Genomic DNA, 14,378 nt, shown 5'->3' with positions numbered 1-14,378 from the left:
GGTTTTAGTTTGCCCGAAATGCTCTGCATACTAAGGGCTTTCTGCGTGTACACCTAAATGTCACCCATCTCTGTACAAATATTGTATCATGCTGATTATTATTATTATTATTATAATAAAAAAGGGCTAAACCTACAGCTGTATCATGCTGAAATAAAGAATTTGAATTCCCTCATCACCATCTTTTCTCCCCCACTCTCCCATCATCTTCATCACCTCTATCATGCAACATTATATGACCCTCATGAGGTGAGTGCTGTCCCTGGATACCATATATTTTGTTTTAATCAAAGGGAATGGCCCAATCCACTGTGGTCATATAGCTCCTTGGGAATGGGAAGTGTTCAGGTTCAGTCCAAGAAATACAGCATAACTTCAGTTTCTTAGATCAAGAGCCCTTCACTGGCTTAAAGGCACCTGCCTCCCTTGAGGGACATTAATCAAGTACTGGCTGTTAGCTTCCTCTCTGGATTATTATTATTATAATCAAGGGGGAAGCGCTAAACCCGGAGGATTATACAGCGCCTGGGGGGGGGATGTGGAAGGCATTCAGGCTTAATTCGGGGAACTGGAGCACAGATCCAATTCCCTAAATCAAGAGCCCCTCACCAACATCAAGGAGCCTTCCTTGAGGGGTTCCTCTCTGGAAGGACTGCCATGCACAGAATATACACTTGGGCAGTTGTTAGCCTCTGCAGATGGGACTTCACTGGCAGGGAAAGCCCCTGCTTGTACAGCTCACAGCATCTATGAAGCTTACAATTCCTCCGCGCTTCTTTTTTGATTATAATAATAATAATAATAATTACAATTCCTGCACCACAAAAATGTGGCTGTGCACAGTGTATTAGTCATTTCATGTAGAATTACCATTAAGTCTTGTAAAACAGACCCAAATTGTTCAGTTCTTGCCAAAAACTTTTAAATATTGCTTCTCCCAATCAAGCTGTGAATAAAGTAGGGCGATACTGTCCATACATTTGAATAAAAAGTACTTTATTGAACAATACATAACAATGACTACATTAACAAGAAAGCTTCATATAAACAACAAATAGGTTAGAGAATTAGTTTTTACAATATTTCAGTAAATGAAAGATTGTACAGTAATGTGTATCTAATGTTTTTCATATCACATGTATTTTAGTGAATTTACATATTCTTATGCTGTAAAACATTAATATCTCTAATATGCCAACAAACATGAAAATGATAAAACCTTTTATATCGACACAATGAATTATAAACTTAATAATGGCCATCTGAATGTGTTGACAAACATGAAAAACATGAAACCTTTTTATATCATAACATCATTAATAATACTTTATGACAGGGATAAGAGACTTAAATGATGACCATCTTAATATGTTGCAAACATGGAAAAGATGAAACCTTTTATATATGACATCATTATGAATGCATTTGCACATTCATTTCCTACTATACATTTTTGTACTTAATTACTTTTCATAAGCTTATCTTATAAATTATTTATTTATCCTAGTACCAAAACACATAACTAAATGGTGTAAACTGCAAATATTAGATAGATAGAAAAAATATAGCTCTAAATATGTCTTGGTAAAGTTTTCCATGGAAAATGAGCATTCACCATATTAATTAGTAAGATACACGGAATCTATGTTCTAGGACAAAATCTGAAAGTTTTGCATATCAAATAAAAACAGAATCAAACTTAACATGGCAAACAACACAGTACTTTGCAGGATTTCCAGCTGCTATGACAGACGAGTCAGTATCTTTGTATGATGCATTTTTTATATTTAGCATACAGTGTACTGAAAAACAGATACAATAAAAATATATTAATAAAGGTACCAGGTATTTATTTTTAACACTGTATTCCATAAAAGCACTGGTAAGCATAAATACCAATAAAAACTTAGTTCTCGATTATAAATAATAGATTGGTTAACCTCTTTTTGAATAAAAACACTTCTACACTGGGTGAAATAAGGAAACCCTATGTTGTATTGTGTAAAAGCAGGGAACCCACTACTGTATTGGGTAAAACAGGGGAACTCACTATAGTACTTTGTGAAAGAAGAAAACCCTCCTTGCCTCTGAGGTTTTATTTTCACCTTATCTTTCAATAAAGACAATTTTTTCATGTCTCATTTTTTCTTTCCTCCTCCTATTTGTGTGTTCTTATTATTACTAGTACTGTTTAATTATATTATAATAATATATTCATTGGAGGGGTAATACAGGAGGCCCTCCACATCTGTGAGGGTTAGGGGATCAAGAACCTCGCAAATCTTGAAAATTCGCGAATGTTTGGTGCACAAATATGATGTAGGGAAATATAATACTGTATTGTAGCATTCACGAATGTTTTGATGAACAAATATATTGTAGGGAAATATAATAAGAGCATTTACTAAGTCTAACAATACTGCTGCTTCTTTAACCTATTGAACCACAAAAAATCATAAAACACATGAAAACATTGTAAAATATTGTATATACATGTTATGGTTTAATAATAAATAATGAACAAACAAAACACTCGCCACACAACTGGGCATTCGCAAATGTTCGAAGCTCGCGAAAGTGGAACTCACGAAAGTGGAGGGCTAGCTGTACACTGCAGGATGGGAGCTAATCAGGGTTGATCCAAGGAACAGGAGGGTAACTAATTTGTTGGATCAAGGGCATTCCATCAGCATCAAGACACCACCTTGAAGGGTTTGTTAATAAAAAAGCTCTAAACCCATATGGATCATACAGTGCTGATATGCTTGATGAGTACATGAGGTCTGTATTTCTGTCTGCAAGTACACTAGTCCTTTCAAAGGAGAGCCTTGATACTGGTGAAGGGGTAATGATCCAAGTAACTGGAGAAAATCTGATTGCCTCTCTTTTTTCAAGAGGTGTGCGACTCTTACAGACTTAGTATTTCCCATAATAATAATAATAATAAATTAGTGCAAGTAATAACCGCTTCACTTTTTTTTACAGCTTAACTAGCAAAATAAAATTCCCTGATACTGTGTCTAGGATTTTGGTAAGAAATGAGTAATAAGATCCAAGAAATATATGGAAAAGATTCAAAATGTGGTCACCCATTCCAGAGAACTCACATTCGTTTCAATGCATCAAATCTTTATATTATTATTATTCCTTTCCTTTCACCACACCGGCCGTATCCCACCGAGGCGGGGTGGCCCAAAAGGAAAAGTGAAAGTTTCTCCTTTTACATTTAGTAATATATACATTTTAGTAATATATACATTTAGTAATATGCCAGGAGCAAGGGGTTACTAACCCCTTGCTCCTGGCATTTTAATCGCCTCTTACGACACGCATGGCTTACAGAGGAAGAATTCTGTTCCATTTACCCATGGAGATAATAGGAAATAAAGAAGAACTAGTAAGTAAATAGAAGAAAACCCAGCTGGGTGTGTATATATATGTTTGTACATGCATGTGTAGTGTGACCTAAGTGTAAGTAGAAGTAGCAAGACGTACCTGAAATCTTACATGTTTATGAAACAGAGAAAAGGCCACCAGCAATCCTACCATCATGTAAAACAATTACAGGCTTTCGTTTTACACTCATTATTATTATTATTATTATTATTATAATAATAATTGGGAAGCACTAAACCCTTAAGAGATATATACTATCTTTTGCTGCATTAAAAATATAAACATTAACAATTAATACTTCAGCTTTATCAGCAAGCTGATAAAGCCGAAGTATTCTTTTTATGACTTTATTACAACAGACAAAATTTGCAGCTTTTACACAAAATGATAATTTATGAATAAATTAGATTTCTCCACTTTAATGCAAAATAGTTACATATATTGAATAACTTTCCTTATATTAAATAACAAAAATATTGCAATCACAGGTATGCTATTTTAATGTTTAAACATTTGGTTATTAGTTAACAATGAAGTTTTTTTATTTTATTATCACACTGGCCGATTCCCACCAAGGCAGGGTGGCCCGAAAAAGAAAAACTTTCACCATCATTCACTCCATCACTGTCTTGCCAGAAGGGTGCTTTACACTACAGTTTTTAAACTGCAACATTAACACCCCTCCTTCAGAGTGCAGGCACTGTACTTCCCATCTCCAGGACTCAAGTCCGGCCTGCCGGTTTCCCTGAATCCCTTCATAAATGTTACTTTGCTCACACTCCAACAGCACGTCAAGTATTAAAAACCATTTGTCTCCATTCACTCCTATCAAACACGCTCACGCATGCCTGCTGGAAGTCCAAGCCCCTCGCACACAAAACCTCCTTTACCCCCTCCCTCCAACCCTTCCTAGGCTGACCCCTACCCCGCCTTCCTTCCACTACAGACTGATACACTCTTGAAGTCATTCTCTTTCGCTCCATTCTCTCTACATGTCCGAACCACCTCAACAACCCTTCCTCCGCCCTCTGGACAACAGTTTTGGTAATCCCGCACCTCCTCCTAACTTCCAAACTACGAATTCTCTGCATTATATTCACACCACACATTGCCCTCAGACATGACATCTCCACTGCCTCCAGCCTTCTCCTCGCTGCAACATTCATCACCCACGCTTCACACCCATATAAGAGCGTTGGTAAAACTATACTCTCATACATTCCCCTCTTTGCCTCCAAGGACAAAGTTCTTTGTCTCCACAGACTCCTAAGTGCACCACTCACTCTTTTTCCCTCATCAATTCTATGATTCACCTCATCTTTCATAGACCCATCCGCTGACACGTCCACTCCCAAATATCTGAATACGTTCACCTCCTCCATACTCTCTCCCTCCAATCTGATATTCAATCTTTCATCACCTAATCTTTTTGTTATCCTCATAACCTTACTCTTTCCTGTATTCACCTTTAATTTTCTTCTTTTGCACACCCTACCAAATTCATCCACCAATCTCTGCAGCTTCTCTTCAGAATCTCCCAATGAAGTTATGTACAATGAAGTTATGTACATTAAATATCAGAAAGAAAATAGTTTCCCACTGATTAACTTTATGAAGATTGCTTCTCAGGAGGATAAACCTTAAAATGACATTATATGTTGGTTACTACTGGATCAATGCACTCCTTTTTGATTATAATAATAATACTGGATCAGTTTTCAGAGAAGATTAGCAAGCTACAATATACAGTACAGTACAGTAGTAAATTTTCAATATGATATTTCTCTGTTTTAAGAACTTAAAGTTAGAATCCTATACATGTATATATATTGTACCAAATTCAAAGTAATACGGCATTTTGACATTTATAGACAATACAATCTTTTACTCTTGCTATGTTATGTTCAATGACTCGTATTGGTTTGGCCATTTTCAGGAACGTAAATGTACAAGATATGGGTATTTATGTCTTAGTGACTTCATTATCATTCTATTTTAATATAAATAGTTTTAATTAACATTTCATCTTTAGGTAACTTTCCAAATTTATTTTGTCATCCTTCTCACTCTCACTGTCAAACTCTCCAGGTAAACTTCCTGTATGTTCTATTTTAACACACTGTGATAACTTTTTAGCATCTGTATCTTCATGTCCCATTTCATGCTTTATTAGGTTTTGTTTTAGACAATCACTAGATTCTTCATAGTCAACTTTAACACACTGTAATAACTTCTGACCATCTATATTTTCATGTCCTATTTCATGTTTCATTATGTTTTGCTTTAGCCCATCAGTAGTTTCTTCATATTCTACTTTAACACACTGTAATAACTTAGCAGCTTCATCTTTCTGTTCAGTTTCATGGGTGGTCATGTGTTGTTCCAGTTCATGGGTGGTCATGTGTTGTTCCAGTTCATGGGTGGTCATGTGTTGTTCCAGTTGAAAATTTGTGCTAAATATACAATTGCACTGTAAGCATTCAAAAGATGTTTTTTTATTGTGTGACTGGAAATGGATTTTCAATGTGCTTGGGTGTCTATACTTTTTTTTACAAATCGAGCATTCATAAAGCTTATCACAATTATGTCTTCTCAGTGATCTTTCCTCTTTGAATTGTCTAGAGCAGAGAGAGCACTTAAATCTCCCTTCACTATGCACCAGCATGTGTCTTTGAAGAAAATTTAATCTAAAAAAATTTTTAGTGCATATACTACAGTGAAACTGTTTTTCATCAGAATGAATCATCCTGTGTCTCTTCAGACTATCTTTACTTATAAATGCCTTATTACATAAAGAGCAAGAATATGGTTTTTCACCAGAATGAATACGCAGATGTACTTGAAAGTAAGCAGTGTTTGAAAATTTCTTGTTACACGATACACATGTTAACTTTTCTGCAGTGTGAATTTTCATGTGCTTTTTTAGCACATACTTATCAACAAAACTTTTCTTGCAATAGGAGCACTGGTCATGCTTTTCTCCTGTATGAGTTCTGAGATGACGAGACAATTTGCTTTCAAATAAAAAACGTTTCATACAGAAAGAACACTGAAGAAATACATTTTCAGAATTTGATGATCTTTTAGTTTTACGACAAGGATTACCTTTTAAACTGCCAGACCACAGAGATGCATTATAGAAATCAGTTTCAACAATTTCATCTGTAATATGGGTACAAGCCATCTCCTTCTGTTCATTTATGGCTGGCCCACATAAGATGTTACATGTATTAGAATTATCCCTGGTCACAGACCGGGCCGCGGGGGCGTTGACCCCCGAAACTCTCTCCAGGTAAACTCCAGGTCCAGGTAACATTTTGTCAGGCAATATGAATTCAGGATTTGTAATATTGTCCCTATGGTTTGCTATATAATCAAGGGCCCCTTCTGTTTTGTCATGAATAAGCATGTTACACTTACCAGAAATGTCCTTCAATGTTTTGTCGGGCAATATAAATTCTGAGCTGGCATTACTTTCCCTTTGGTTCCAGATATAATCAAGAGATCGTTCCATTTTATCATCATGAATAAGCATATGCTGCTTGAAAAGTTGAAGGGAATTAAATGTGCACTTGCAATGAATGCATTCATAACAAAATACTCTATTTTTTAAACTATTTTGTTCGTGTCTTTTCAATCCTTTCTCAGTTACAAAGCTTTTACCACACTCAGAACAGATATACTTCGATGGTATGTGGATATGCAAGTGTTTTCTCAGTCCAAACTTTGTAATGAATTTTTTTTTACATTCTGCACATTCAAATGGCTGTTGACCTGTGTGATTATACACATGTTTTTCAAATTTTGTTCTGCTTAAAAATTCCAATGTACACAATGAACATTTATGAATCAACCCTTTAATATGTATTTCTAAATGCCTTGAAAGAATACCTATAGTTGCAAAGCCCTCCATACAAACAGAACACGAAAAGGGCTTCTCTCCAGTGTGGCTGGGCAAGTGATTTACATACGATTTTTTCCATGTAAAGTTCTTGTTACAAAATGAGCAAGAATATGGCCTATCCTCTGAATGTAAAAGCATGTGCTGTTTTATGCATTTAAGTGAACTAAACCCCTTGTTGCACAGAGGACAGGTGAATATATTTTCCTTGGAATGAGTTTTCTCATGCAAATTCAAAAGACTTTCATCTGTAAACATTTTGAAGCACAACGAGCACTCATATCTTTGTTGATGAACATGCATGTGTCTGGTAAGTTGATGCTTTGTGCAAAAGCCTACTCTACAAACTGAGCAAATATGTGGTTTATTTCCTTTATGATTAGCCTCATGGATATTTAATGTTGATTTATCTTTAAATGTTTTGGAACAAACTGAACATTCATATGGCGCTTCTCCAGTATGAGTTCGCATATGTCTCTCATGGTTGGCTTTCAGAAAAAATGTTCTCTCACAAATGAAACACTTAAAAGGTTTTGTTTCTGTATGCAATGCAATATGTCTTTTGTGAGAACCTTTTTCTGAAAACCTTTTCAAGCATAGTGAGCACTCAAATGGTTTTTCTCCAGAGTGAATTCTCATGTGCCTCTTATGACTCCAAATGGTGATAAACCTTTTTCCACAGATTGTGCATTTCCAAGGTTTATCTCCTGTATGAATTTGTTTATGTCGGTTCATGGAATATCTACCGAGAACTTTTTTTTGACAAACCTCACACTCCAGATAGTTTTTTGTTTTGTGAGTTTTTGTATGAATTTCCAACTTGGACTTTCCATTAAATCCAATTCCACACACAAGACACTGGAACACCTCAGAACATACATCACGTTCATATGGCTTATCTTGTGTATGAGTTTCCATATCAACACCTTCAAATAGGTTTCCACAGTGTGAAGTTAAAAATCAGAACATTCTAATAACACATCTCAAGTGAGTTTTAGAATCAGTACAGTACATTCTAACACCTTATCTCCAGTGCAAGTTGTCATATGTTTAAGTACCAAGGGTGTGGCAAAATTAGCTTCACATACAGATCACATAAATGGTCTCTTCTTACTGTGACTTGGCTGGTGTTGCTGGAAGGCACTTCTTTTAGTTCTTATACTGCACAAGGTATACTCAAATGATTATCCTCTTGCATGGCCTTTTATGTGTGCTTTTCTAGTTCATTCTTTGAATTCTCGCCCAGAAACAGAAGACTGAAAGAATAAAAACATTACCTTAGAAAAAATTCATGTCATTACTAATGACTAATAAATTCATGCAATGAAGCATGTTTACCACACTTCACATTTTTAAATGTGAATCTCTCACCATTATCATGAGACAAGAAAATATTTATTTTTTCAAAAAATCTTTGAACAATTTATTTTGTATCAATACAAGATTTCAGAATGAAAATAAATTTACTGTGACATATTTGTTAGATAAAAACATTATAAAATCTGCAGCCACTAAGTGAAACAAACTGTCTTCCCTGACCCTAGTGTTCCCCCATGCCCTTCAAGAGGTGTCTGGGTCATTTTTTGAGCAACAGCTAGACTAAGCATTAATGAGTTGGCAAAATTTCTGTTTTATTTCTGTGAATTATTCACAACTATCCCACAAACTGGGGTGTAAGCTGAAGACAGTGTTTCTCCTCATCTTGAACCATAAGTTATGTTATTTAAGATTTCTACTTCAAATTGTAGATTTACTGTGAATTACTTAAGTCACAGTAGGATGACTTAATCTGAAGTGAACAAGCTTACATTTCATAATTCAGATACAGATTTCTTACTCACTATTTCAAATATGCATACATAATAAACTAAACAAAATTTTAGAACAAAGCCATTTAGATTCCTTTTTAAATCTTCAGACCTATAATTGTCACCACTTGACAAATATAAATTATTATAAGGAATAGTAGAATAGTGAAACATCTTTATTTCCAAACCAAAAGAATTACACATCTTTCACACACAAAATAAACCAGTTTATATTAATGAATTTATGTATGTTCTCCCACACATCTGTTACCTGTGAATAATAAAAAAATATACCGGTGTCTTAGGTGAAGGCTTAAAAATAAACTTTAAACCAGTAGATAAGTAAAAATTAGCCAACACAGTATGCTTCATCAGTTGAATAGAGATGGCAAATATGGAGACAGCATAAGCAGTGAAGAGGTAAGATGTGATTAGTCATTCAGCCAGAGATGTGTTCAACTTCATAGTCTTGCCTAATGTTCAAATCCTGAACATTTCCCACCAGGGTAGGATAACCCAAAGAAGAAGACATATTGACCATCATTCATGCAATAGTTGTTTTGCAAGAAGGGCACAAGCATCATAATTCAAATGACCCTCAGAACTGCAACATCCAAAAACCTTTGCACAAATTTATAACACTGTAAAAATCATATGTAGTCAGATTGTCATGGCAAGTCCTAAAACTCACAGGCCAGTGAGTTAACCACTTGGCCAGCTGGCTCTAATGAGATTCATCCAAATAGGTATATTTCTATGCACCATAGGGAAGTTCCATGATTTGTTTGCAATCATGTTATTATGATTTCACGAGTCAGGTTATGTTTTTCAACAACACCACACCTATGTTAAAAAGTACAAAAAAAAAGACCATTAGCCCCCAGTGCAGATTTAAAGTTCCAATGGAAATGTCACACTTTATGAGGGGGAAGAGCAGTAAACCGTTAGGGGTCATACCATGCCCTTAGGAACAGAAGCCAATCAAATTCGATCCAAAGAAAGGGTAGCTCAAGTTCTTTGGATCAAGAGCACTTCATCAGCATCAAGGCACCTCCTTTGATGGGGTAAATGTATTATTTTTGACGAAATTGAGTTAATATAGGTTAAATCTACTTAATGCACTATTGAAAGTTTATTTAGGCACCAATACACATAAGTACAATTATCGTACATAGTGTAAATTATCTAGGATAACGCAAAAAAGTTAGACAAAGTGAATAATTTCCATTGGGATGCCCAATATCTGTGTTCTCAAAACCATTGTAAATAATGTATCTGATGTGCGCAAAACAAAATCTTACTAAGTTATGTATGCAAACCAAATAAAATCTTACATGTTAGGTATGCAAAACAATAAAATCTTACTATGTTATGAACGCAAAACAAAAACTTAATATGTTATGTACTCGAAACAAAATCTTAGTAAGTTACGTATGAAAATCAAATAAAATCTTAAGTACTGCAGTGAGTTTACTGGAGTTTTGCTTACCTTCCATACAATTTTTTTACATTGGCTTTGAGAACACGAATGTCACAGACACATGAAATATTGCCTTATATAGATTTAACCTAGGATAACCTAGCAACTTATTTATCTCGGGACATCAGTAACATTTGCTTTATTTTTGTTGTTGTTATTAAGGGCTCTCATAGCCTAAGCTGTATTGAGACCAAATTAGTTACGGTAATTGTGATCAGTATGTTATTCATTTTTTTTTTTTACGCAAGCTTAGGTTTGTGCAGTTGTCTTATTTAGTAACATGTATAAAATATCCGGGATAATCCATTAAGGTCAAACAAAGCGACTTATTTCGGCTGGGGTCCTTTTTAATATAAGATTTTCTTAGATGTCAAAATGTTGGACCTCAGGCCATGGGCCCCTCATGGAAGATTCCTTGATGTTGGTGAGGGGCTCTTGATTTAGGGAATTGGATCTGTGCTCCAGTTCCCCGAATTAAGCCTGAATGCCTTCCACATCCCCCCCCAGGCGCTGTATAATCCTCCGGGTTTAGCGCTTCCCCCTTGATTATAATAATAATAATAATCAGGCCATGGAACCTTAAATAAGTTTATTTAGACACAGGTATACATAAATAATAATACACAGTGCAAATTATCTAAGATAACCCATAAAAGCCAGACAAAGCGATTTATTGCCATTTGGGTCCATAGTTGTGCCGCTTAAACTTTTGTTACCCCAGCACACTGTGCACCCTATCCTCATTTTGTGGACGGTATCGCATAAGTTAGAATTATATTATTATTATTATTATAATCAAGGGGGAAGCGCTAAACCTGGAGGATTATACAGCGCCTGGGGGGGGGATGTGGAAGGCATTCAGGCTTAATTCGGGGAACTGGAGCACAGATCAAATTCCCTAAATCAAGAGCCCCTCACCAACATCAAGGAACCTTCCTTGAGGGGAGTTAGAATTATAGATCATATTACCGTTAAGAATTAAGTGTTTGGCCATATCTGACTTTCTTGTGTTATCCCAGGTTCTCTATACATATGCTGCTATGTATGATAAAATCTATGTAACTGTATTTGTGTATACCTGAATAAACTTACTTATTTGACTAACGCCCACTGGAAGGGTATGGGAGTAACAACCGCCCACGAGATGGGTATGTGATGACTACCTCCCGCAGGATGGACATGGGAATGATCGCCCACAGGATGGGTATGAGAAGACTATCGGCCATAGAATGGGTATGGAGTGACTTACCGCCCATAGAATGAGTACAGGGTGACTATCAGCCACAGGATGGGAATGGAGGTGACAACTGGTCACAAGATGGGTGCGTGGTGACAACTGTCCATAGGATAGATATTGTGTGACTACCGCCCTCAGGATGTGTATGGGGGTGACCGCCCACAGAGTGGGTAAGGGATGACTATCATCCATATGATGGGTACAGGGTGTGTGATAACAAGGTATCAGACTAACATATAACAAAAAAAATTTGTACAATGGTCTTGAGGTAAAAGATATAATCAAATATGGACATTGTTTATGAATGCTAATAAAATTTATATACACGTGTATATCGTATTTCTTTGGATTTGGTGAGGCTGGTTCTCATAAGACTTTATTCCCTTTAAGGGAAGTTAGGGAGGTGCCGCCTCACTAATCGCCCCTCTGAAGTTGGGGTGCAGTTCCCCACCCCTGAAGTTGGGGAGCGCCTTCGGAAGTTGAGGGAACACTCCCCACCCCCTTCACCCCTAAATCAACTAAATGTGGTTATTTTGTGTTTGTCAATGTGTAAATACACTTATATCGGATTTACCATTATTATTTAAAATATTTAATACTTGTTATTTATGATCTACAATGATTTATGGAAAGATGATGTTTTGGGAGTTCTTAGCTATATTTGCTTGTAACAGATAAATGAACTGTAGATATAAATTCAAATGTACACCTGTTAACCCTTTTAGGGCCTAGTTCCTAGGCCTTTTGTGTATCCATATGCTCTTGTGCTATCCTCCACAGGATGGATATGGGCTGCACAATAAACTAGCCACGTCGATGGCAAAATAAAAAAAATCAATTAGCAAGGAAGCTCAAGCTCTTATTTGTACATCTGATAAAAACTCATAGGTATATTAGCTCTGTAAGATCGATGGCTGCACAATAAACTAGCCACGTCGATGGCAAAATAAAAAAAATCAATTAGCAAGGAAGCTCAAGCTCTTATTTGTACATCTGATAAAAACTCATAGGTATATTAGCTCTGTAAGATCGATTACTAAGTTCTGTGGAATTACCTGTTATACGAGTCACTATAGGTTAAAAAGGGTTTTCTCTCATTTAATCTATTTTTACTGCTAAATTACACAGCAGAATATTAGAGATAACGAGACATGAAAGAATGAGGTATAATGCATATAATAAACTTGGGAATGATTAGAAGACACAAATTATTATAAATATTGTTATTTATACAAACAACCTATGAATAAGAAATGTTTATCTTAGGAAAATGGTGTTCACCATGATAATAATTCACTACAATAACGTAGTGGCAGTTAACAAAGCAAGTGTACAATATGCAAGATATACATTATAATCTGTTGCTTACTGTGGTATTTTCTGCTTCTGATGCTATATTATTACATTCATGGAGAACGTTAAGTCTTCTCTGTATAGTTTACATCAAATGACATCAACTTGCGACCTCAGGATATGAATCGGATGATTGAAGCCAGTGATAATTGATGGCATGTATGTATATAAGTATTTGAGGCTGTACATACCTAGTTATATTTCCAGAGCTCGAGTCACACACTAGCCTAGCTTCTACGATCTTATTCACCGGCTGTACTGAGGAAGTAGTGTCTGCTTGTTTATACACCCGCTGGGTCAACGTATGGCGGGAGGCGGTAGTGGTGTTGCCCTTTAAGAGAAAAATGTATTGCCCAATTCTGGGTGGGAATAGGAAAGGAGACAAAGTTCCCTCCAAAACCAAAATGGAAACAATATGTTTCCAAGTAGGTCATATGGGCCCCCTTGACTAAACCCCGGCAGTGCCAGATTCTTACAACAGTCTCTCTCCAGCAGGACGCTTATCCTCAATCATACATAGCCTTCCTCTTTGTATTGGACTGATGAAGCCACTGTGTGGCGAAACGTTTCCTGAATAAAGATTCCCATATGCTGCATAAGTGTCTCAATCTTCAACTTGTCGGTTTTTCAAACCATTCATCACAACTGTCAGACACTGCAGCATCATGGGATCTTCTTACAAAGAATTCTTCAACGCTTGTTCAACCTTTGGACAAAGACCTACTTCGACTAGTGGATGGTACCACTATGATCCCGCCTCCGTCTGCTTCAAGTCACCTCACTACAGTATATAAGCCACGTCTACGGCCCTATGCTGTACATTCTACAAGATTGATGGACTGAACACATCGACTCCAGGCTGAGGGACTGATTACCTCATACTCCTCCTCTCCTTACGCCTTCCTCTTTGTATTGGACTGATGAAGCCACTGTGTGGCGAAACGTTTCCTGAATAAAGATTCCCATATGCTGCATAAGTGTCTCAATCTTCATACATAGCCTACTGGGCTGTTTAACTATTATGCTTCATAGACAACTTTATATACAACAATCAAATAAGTATTCATTTTAAAATATTAATTTAATATATGAATATCTTACTATACAAAAAATAAGTTTTCTGTGATATTCGGATGTAGGGGAATTCAGTACGAGATAACCAGCTGGCAAGACAATATCATTATTATTATTACAATCAAAACT

The 14,378-nt window shown here is 36.2% G+C and overlaps 1 protein-coding gene across 7 annotated transcripts; it reads right to left on the bottom strand.

Annotated features, from left to right (window-relative positions):
* Window positions 1-4,775: 4,775 nt before the first annotated feature.
* Window positions 4,776-14,334, bottom strand: LOC128702343 (zinc finger protein 585A). 7 transcript variants are annotated; one of them, XM_053796560.2, is made up of 3 exons: window positions 14,180-14,334; window positions 11,835-13,700; window positions 4,776-8,553 (listed from the first exon to the last, which is right to left on the bottom strand). In XM_053796560.2, exon 3 carries the CDS (start codon window positions 8,213-8,215, stop codon window positions 5,411-5,413), a length of 2,805 nt encoding a protein of 934 aa, XP_053652535.2. In that variant the 5' UTR covers window positions 8,216-8,553; window positions 11,835-13,700; window positions 14,180-14,334; the 3' UTR covers window positions 4,776-5,410. The 7 variants fall into 7 exon arrangements, with proteins under 7 accessions (XP_053652535.2, XP_069958324.1, XP_053652538.2 ...); XM_070102223.1 differs by having other exon boundaries at window positions 11,835-14,334; XM_053796563.2 differs by lacking the exons at window positions 11,835-13,700; window positions 14,180-14,334 and adding an exon at window positions 10,063-11,142.
* Between the last annotated feature and the right edge of the window lie 44 nt (window positions 14,335-14,378).

Source organism: Cherax quadricarinatus, chromosome 80, assembly GCF_038502225.1.
Source record: "Cherax quadricarinatus isolate ZL_2023a chromosome 80, ASM3850222v1, whole genome shotgun sequence".
NCBI classification, from domain to species: Eukaryota; Metazoa; Arthropoda; class Malacostraca; order Decapoda; family Parastacidae; genus Cherax; species Cherax quadricarinatus.
The sequence above is the reverse complement of the archived record's forward strand: the minus strand, read 5'-3'. Positions and strand labels throughout refer to the sequence as shown.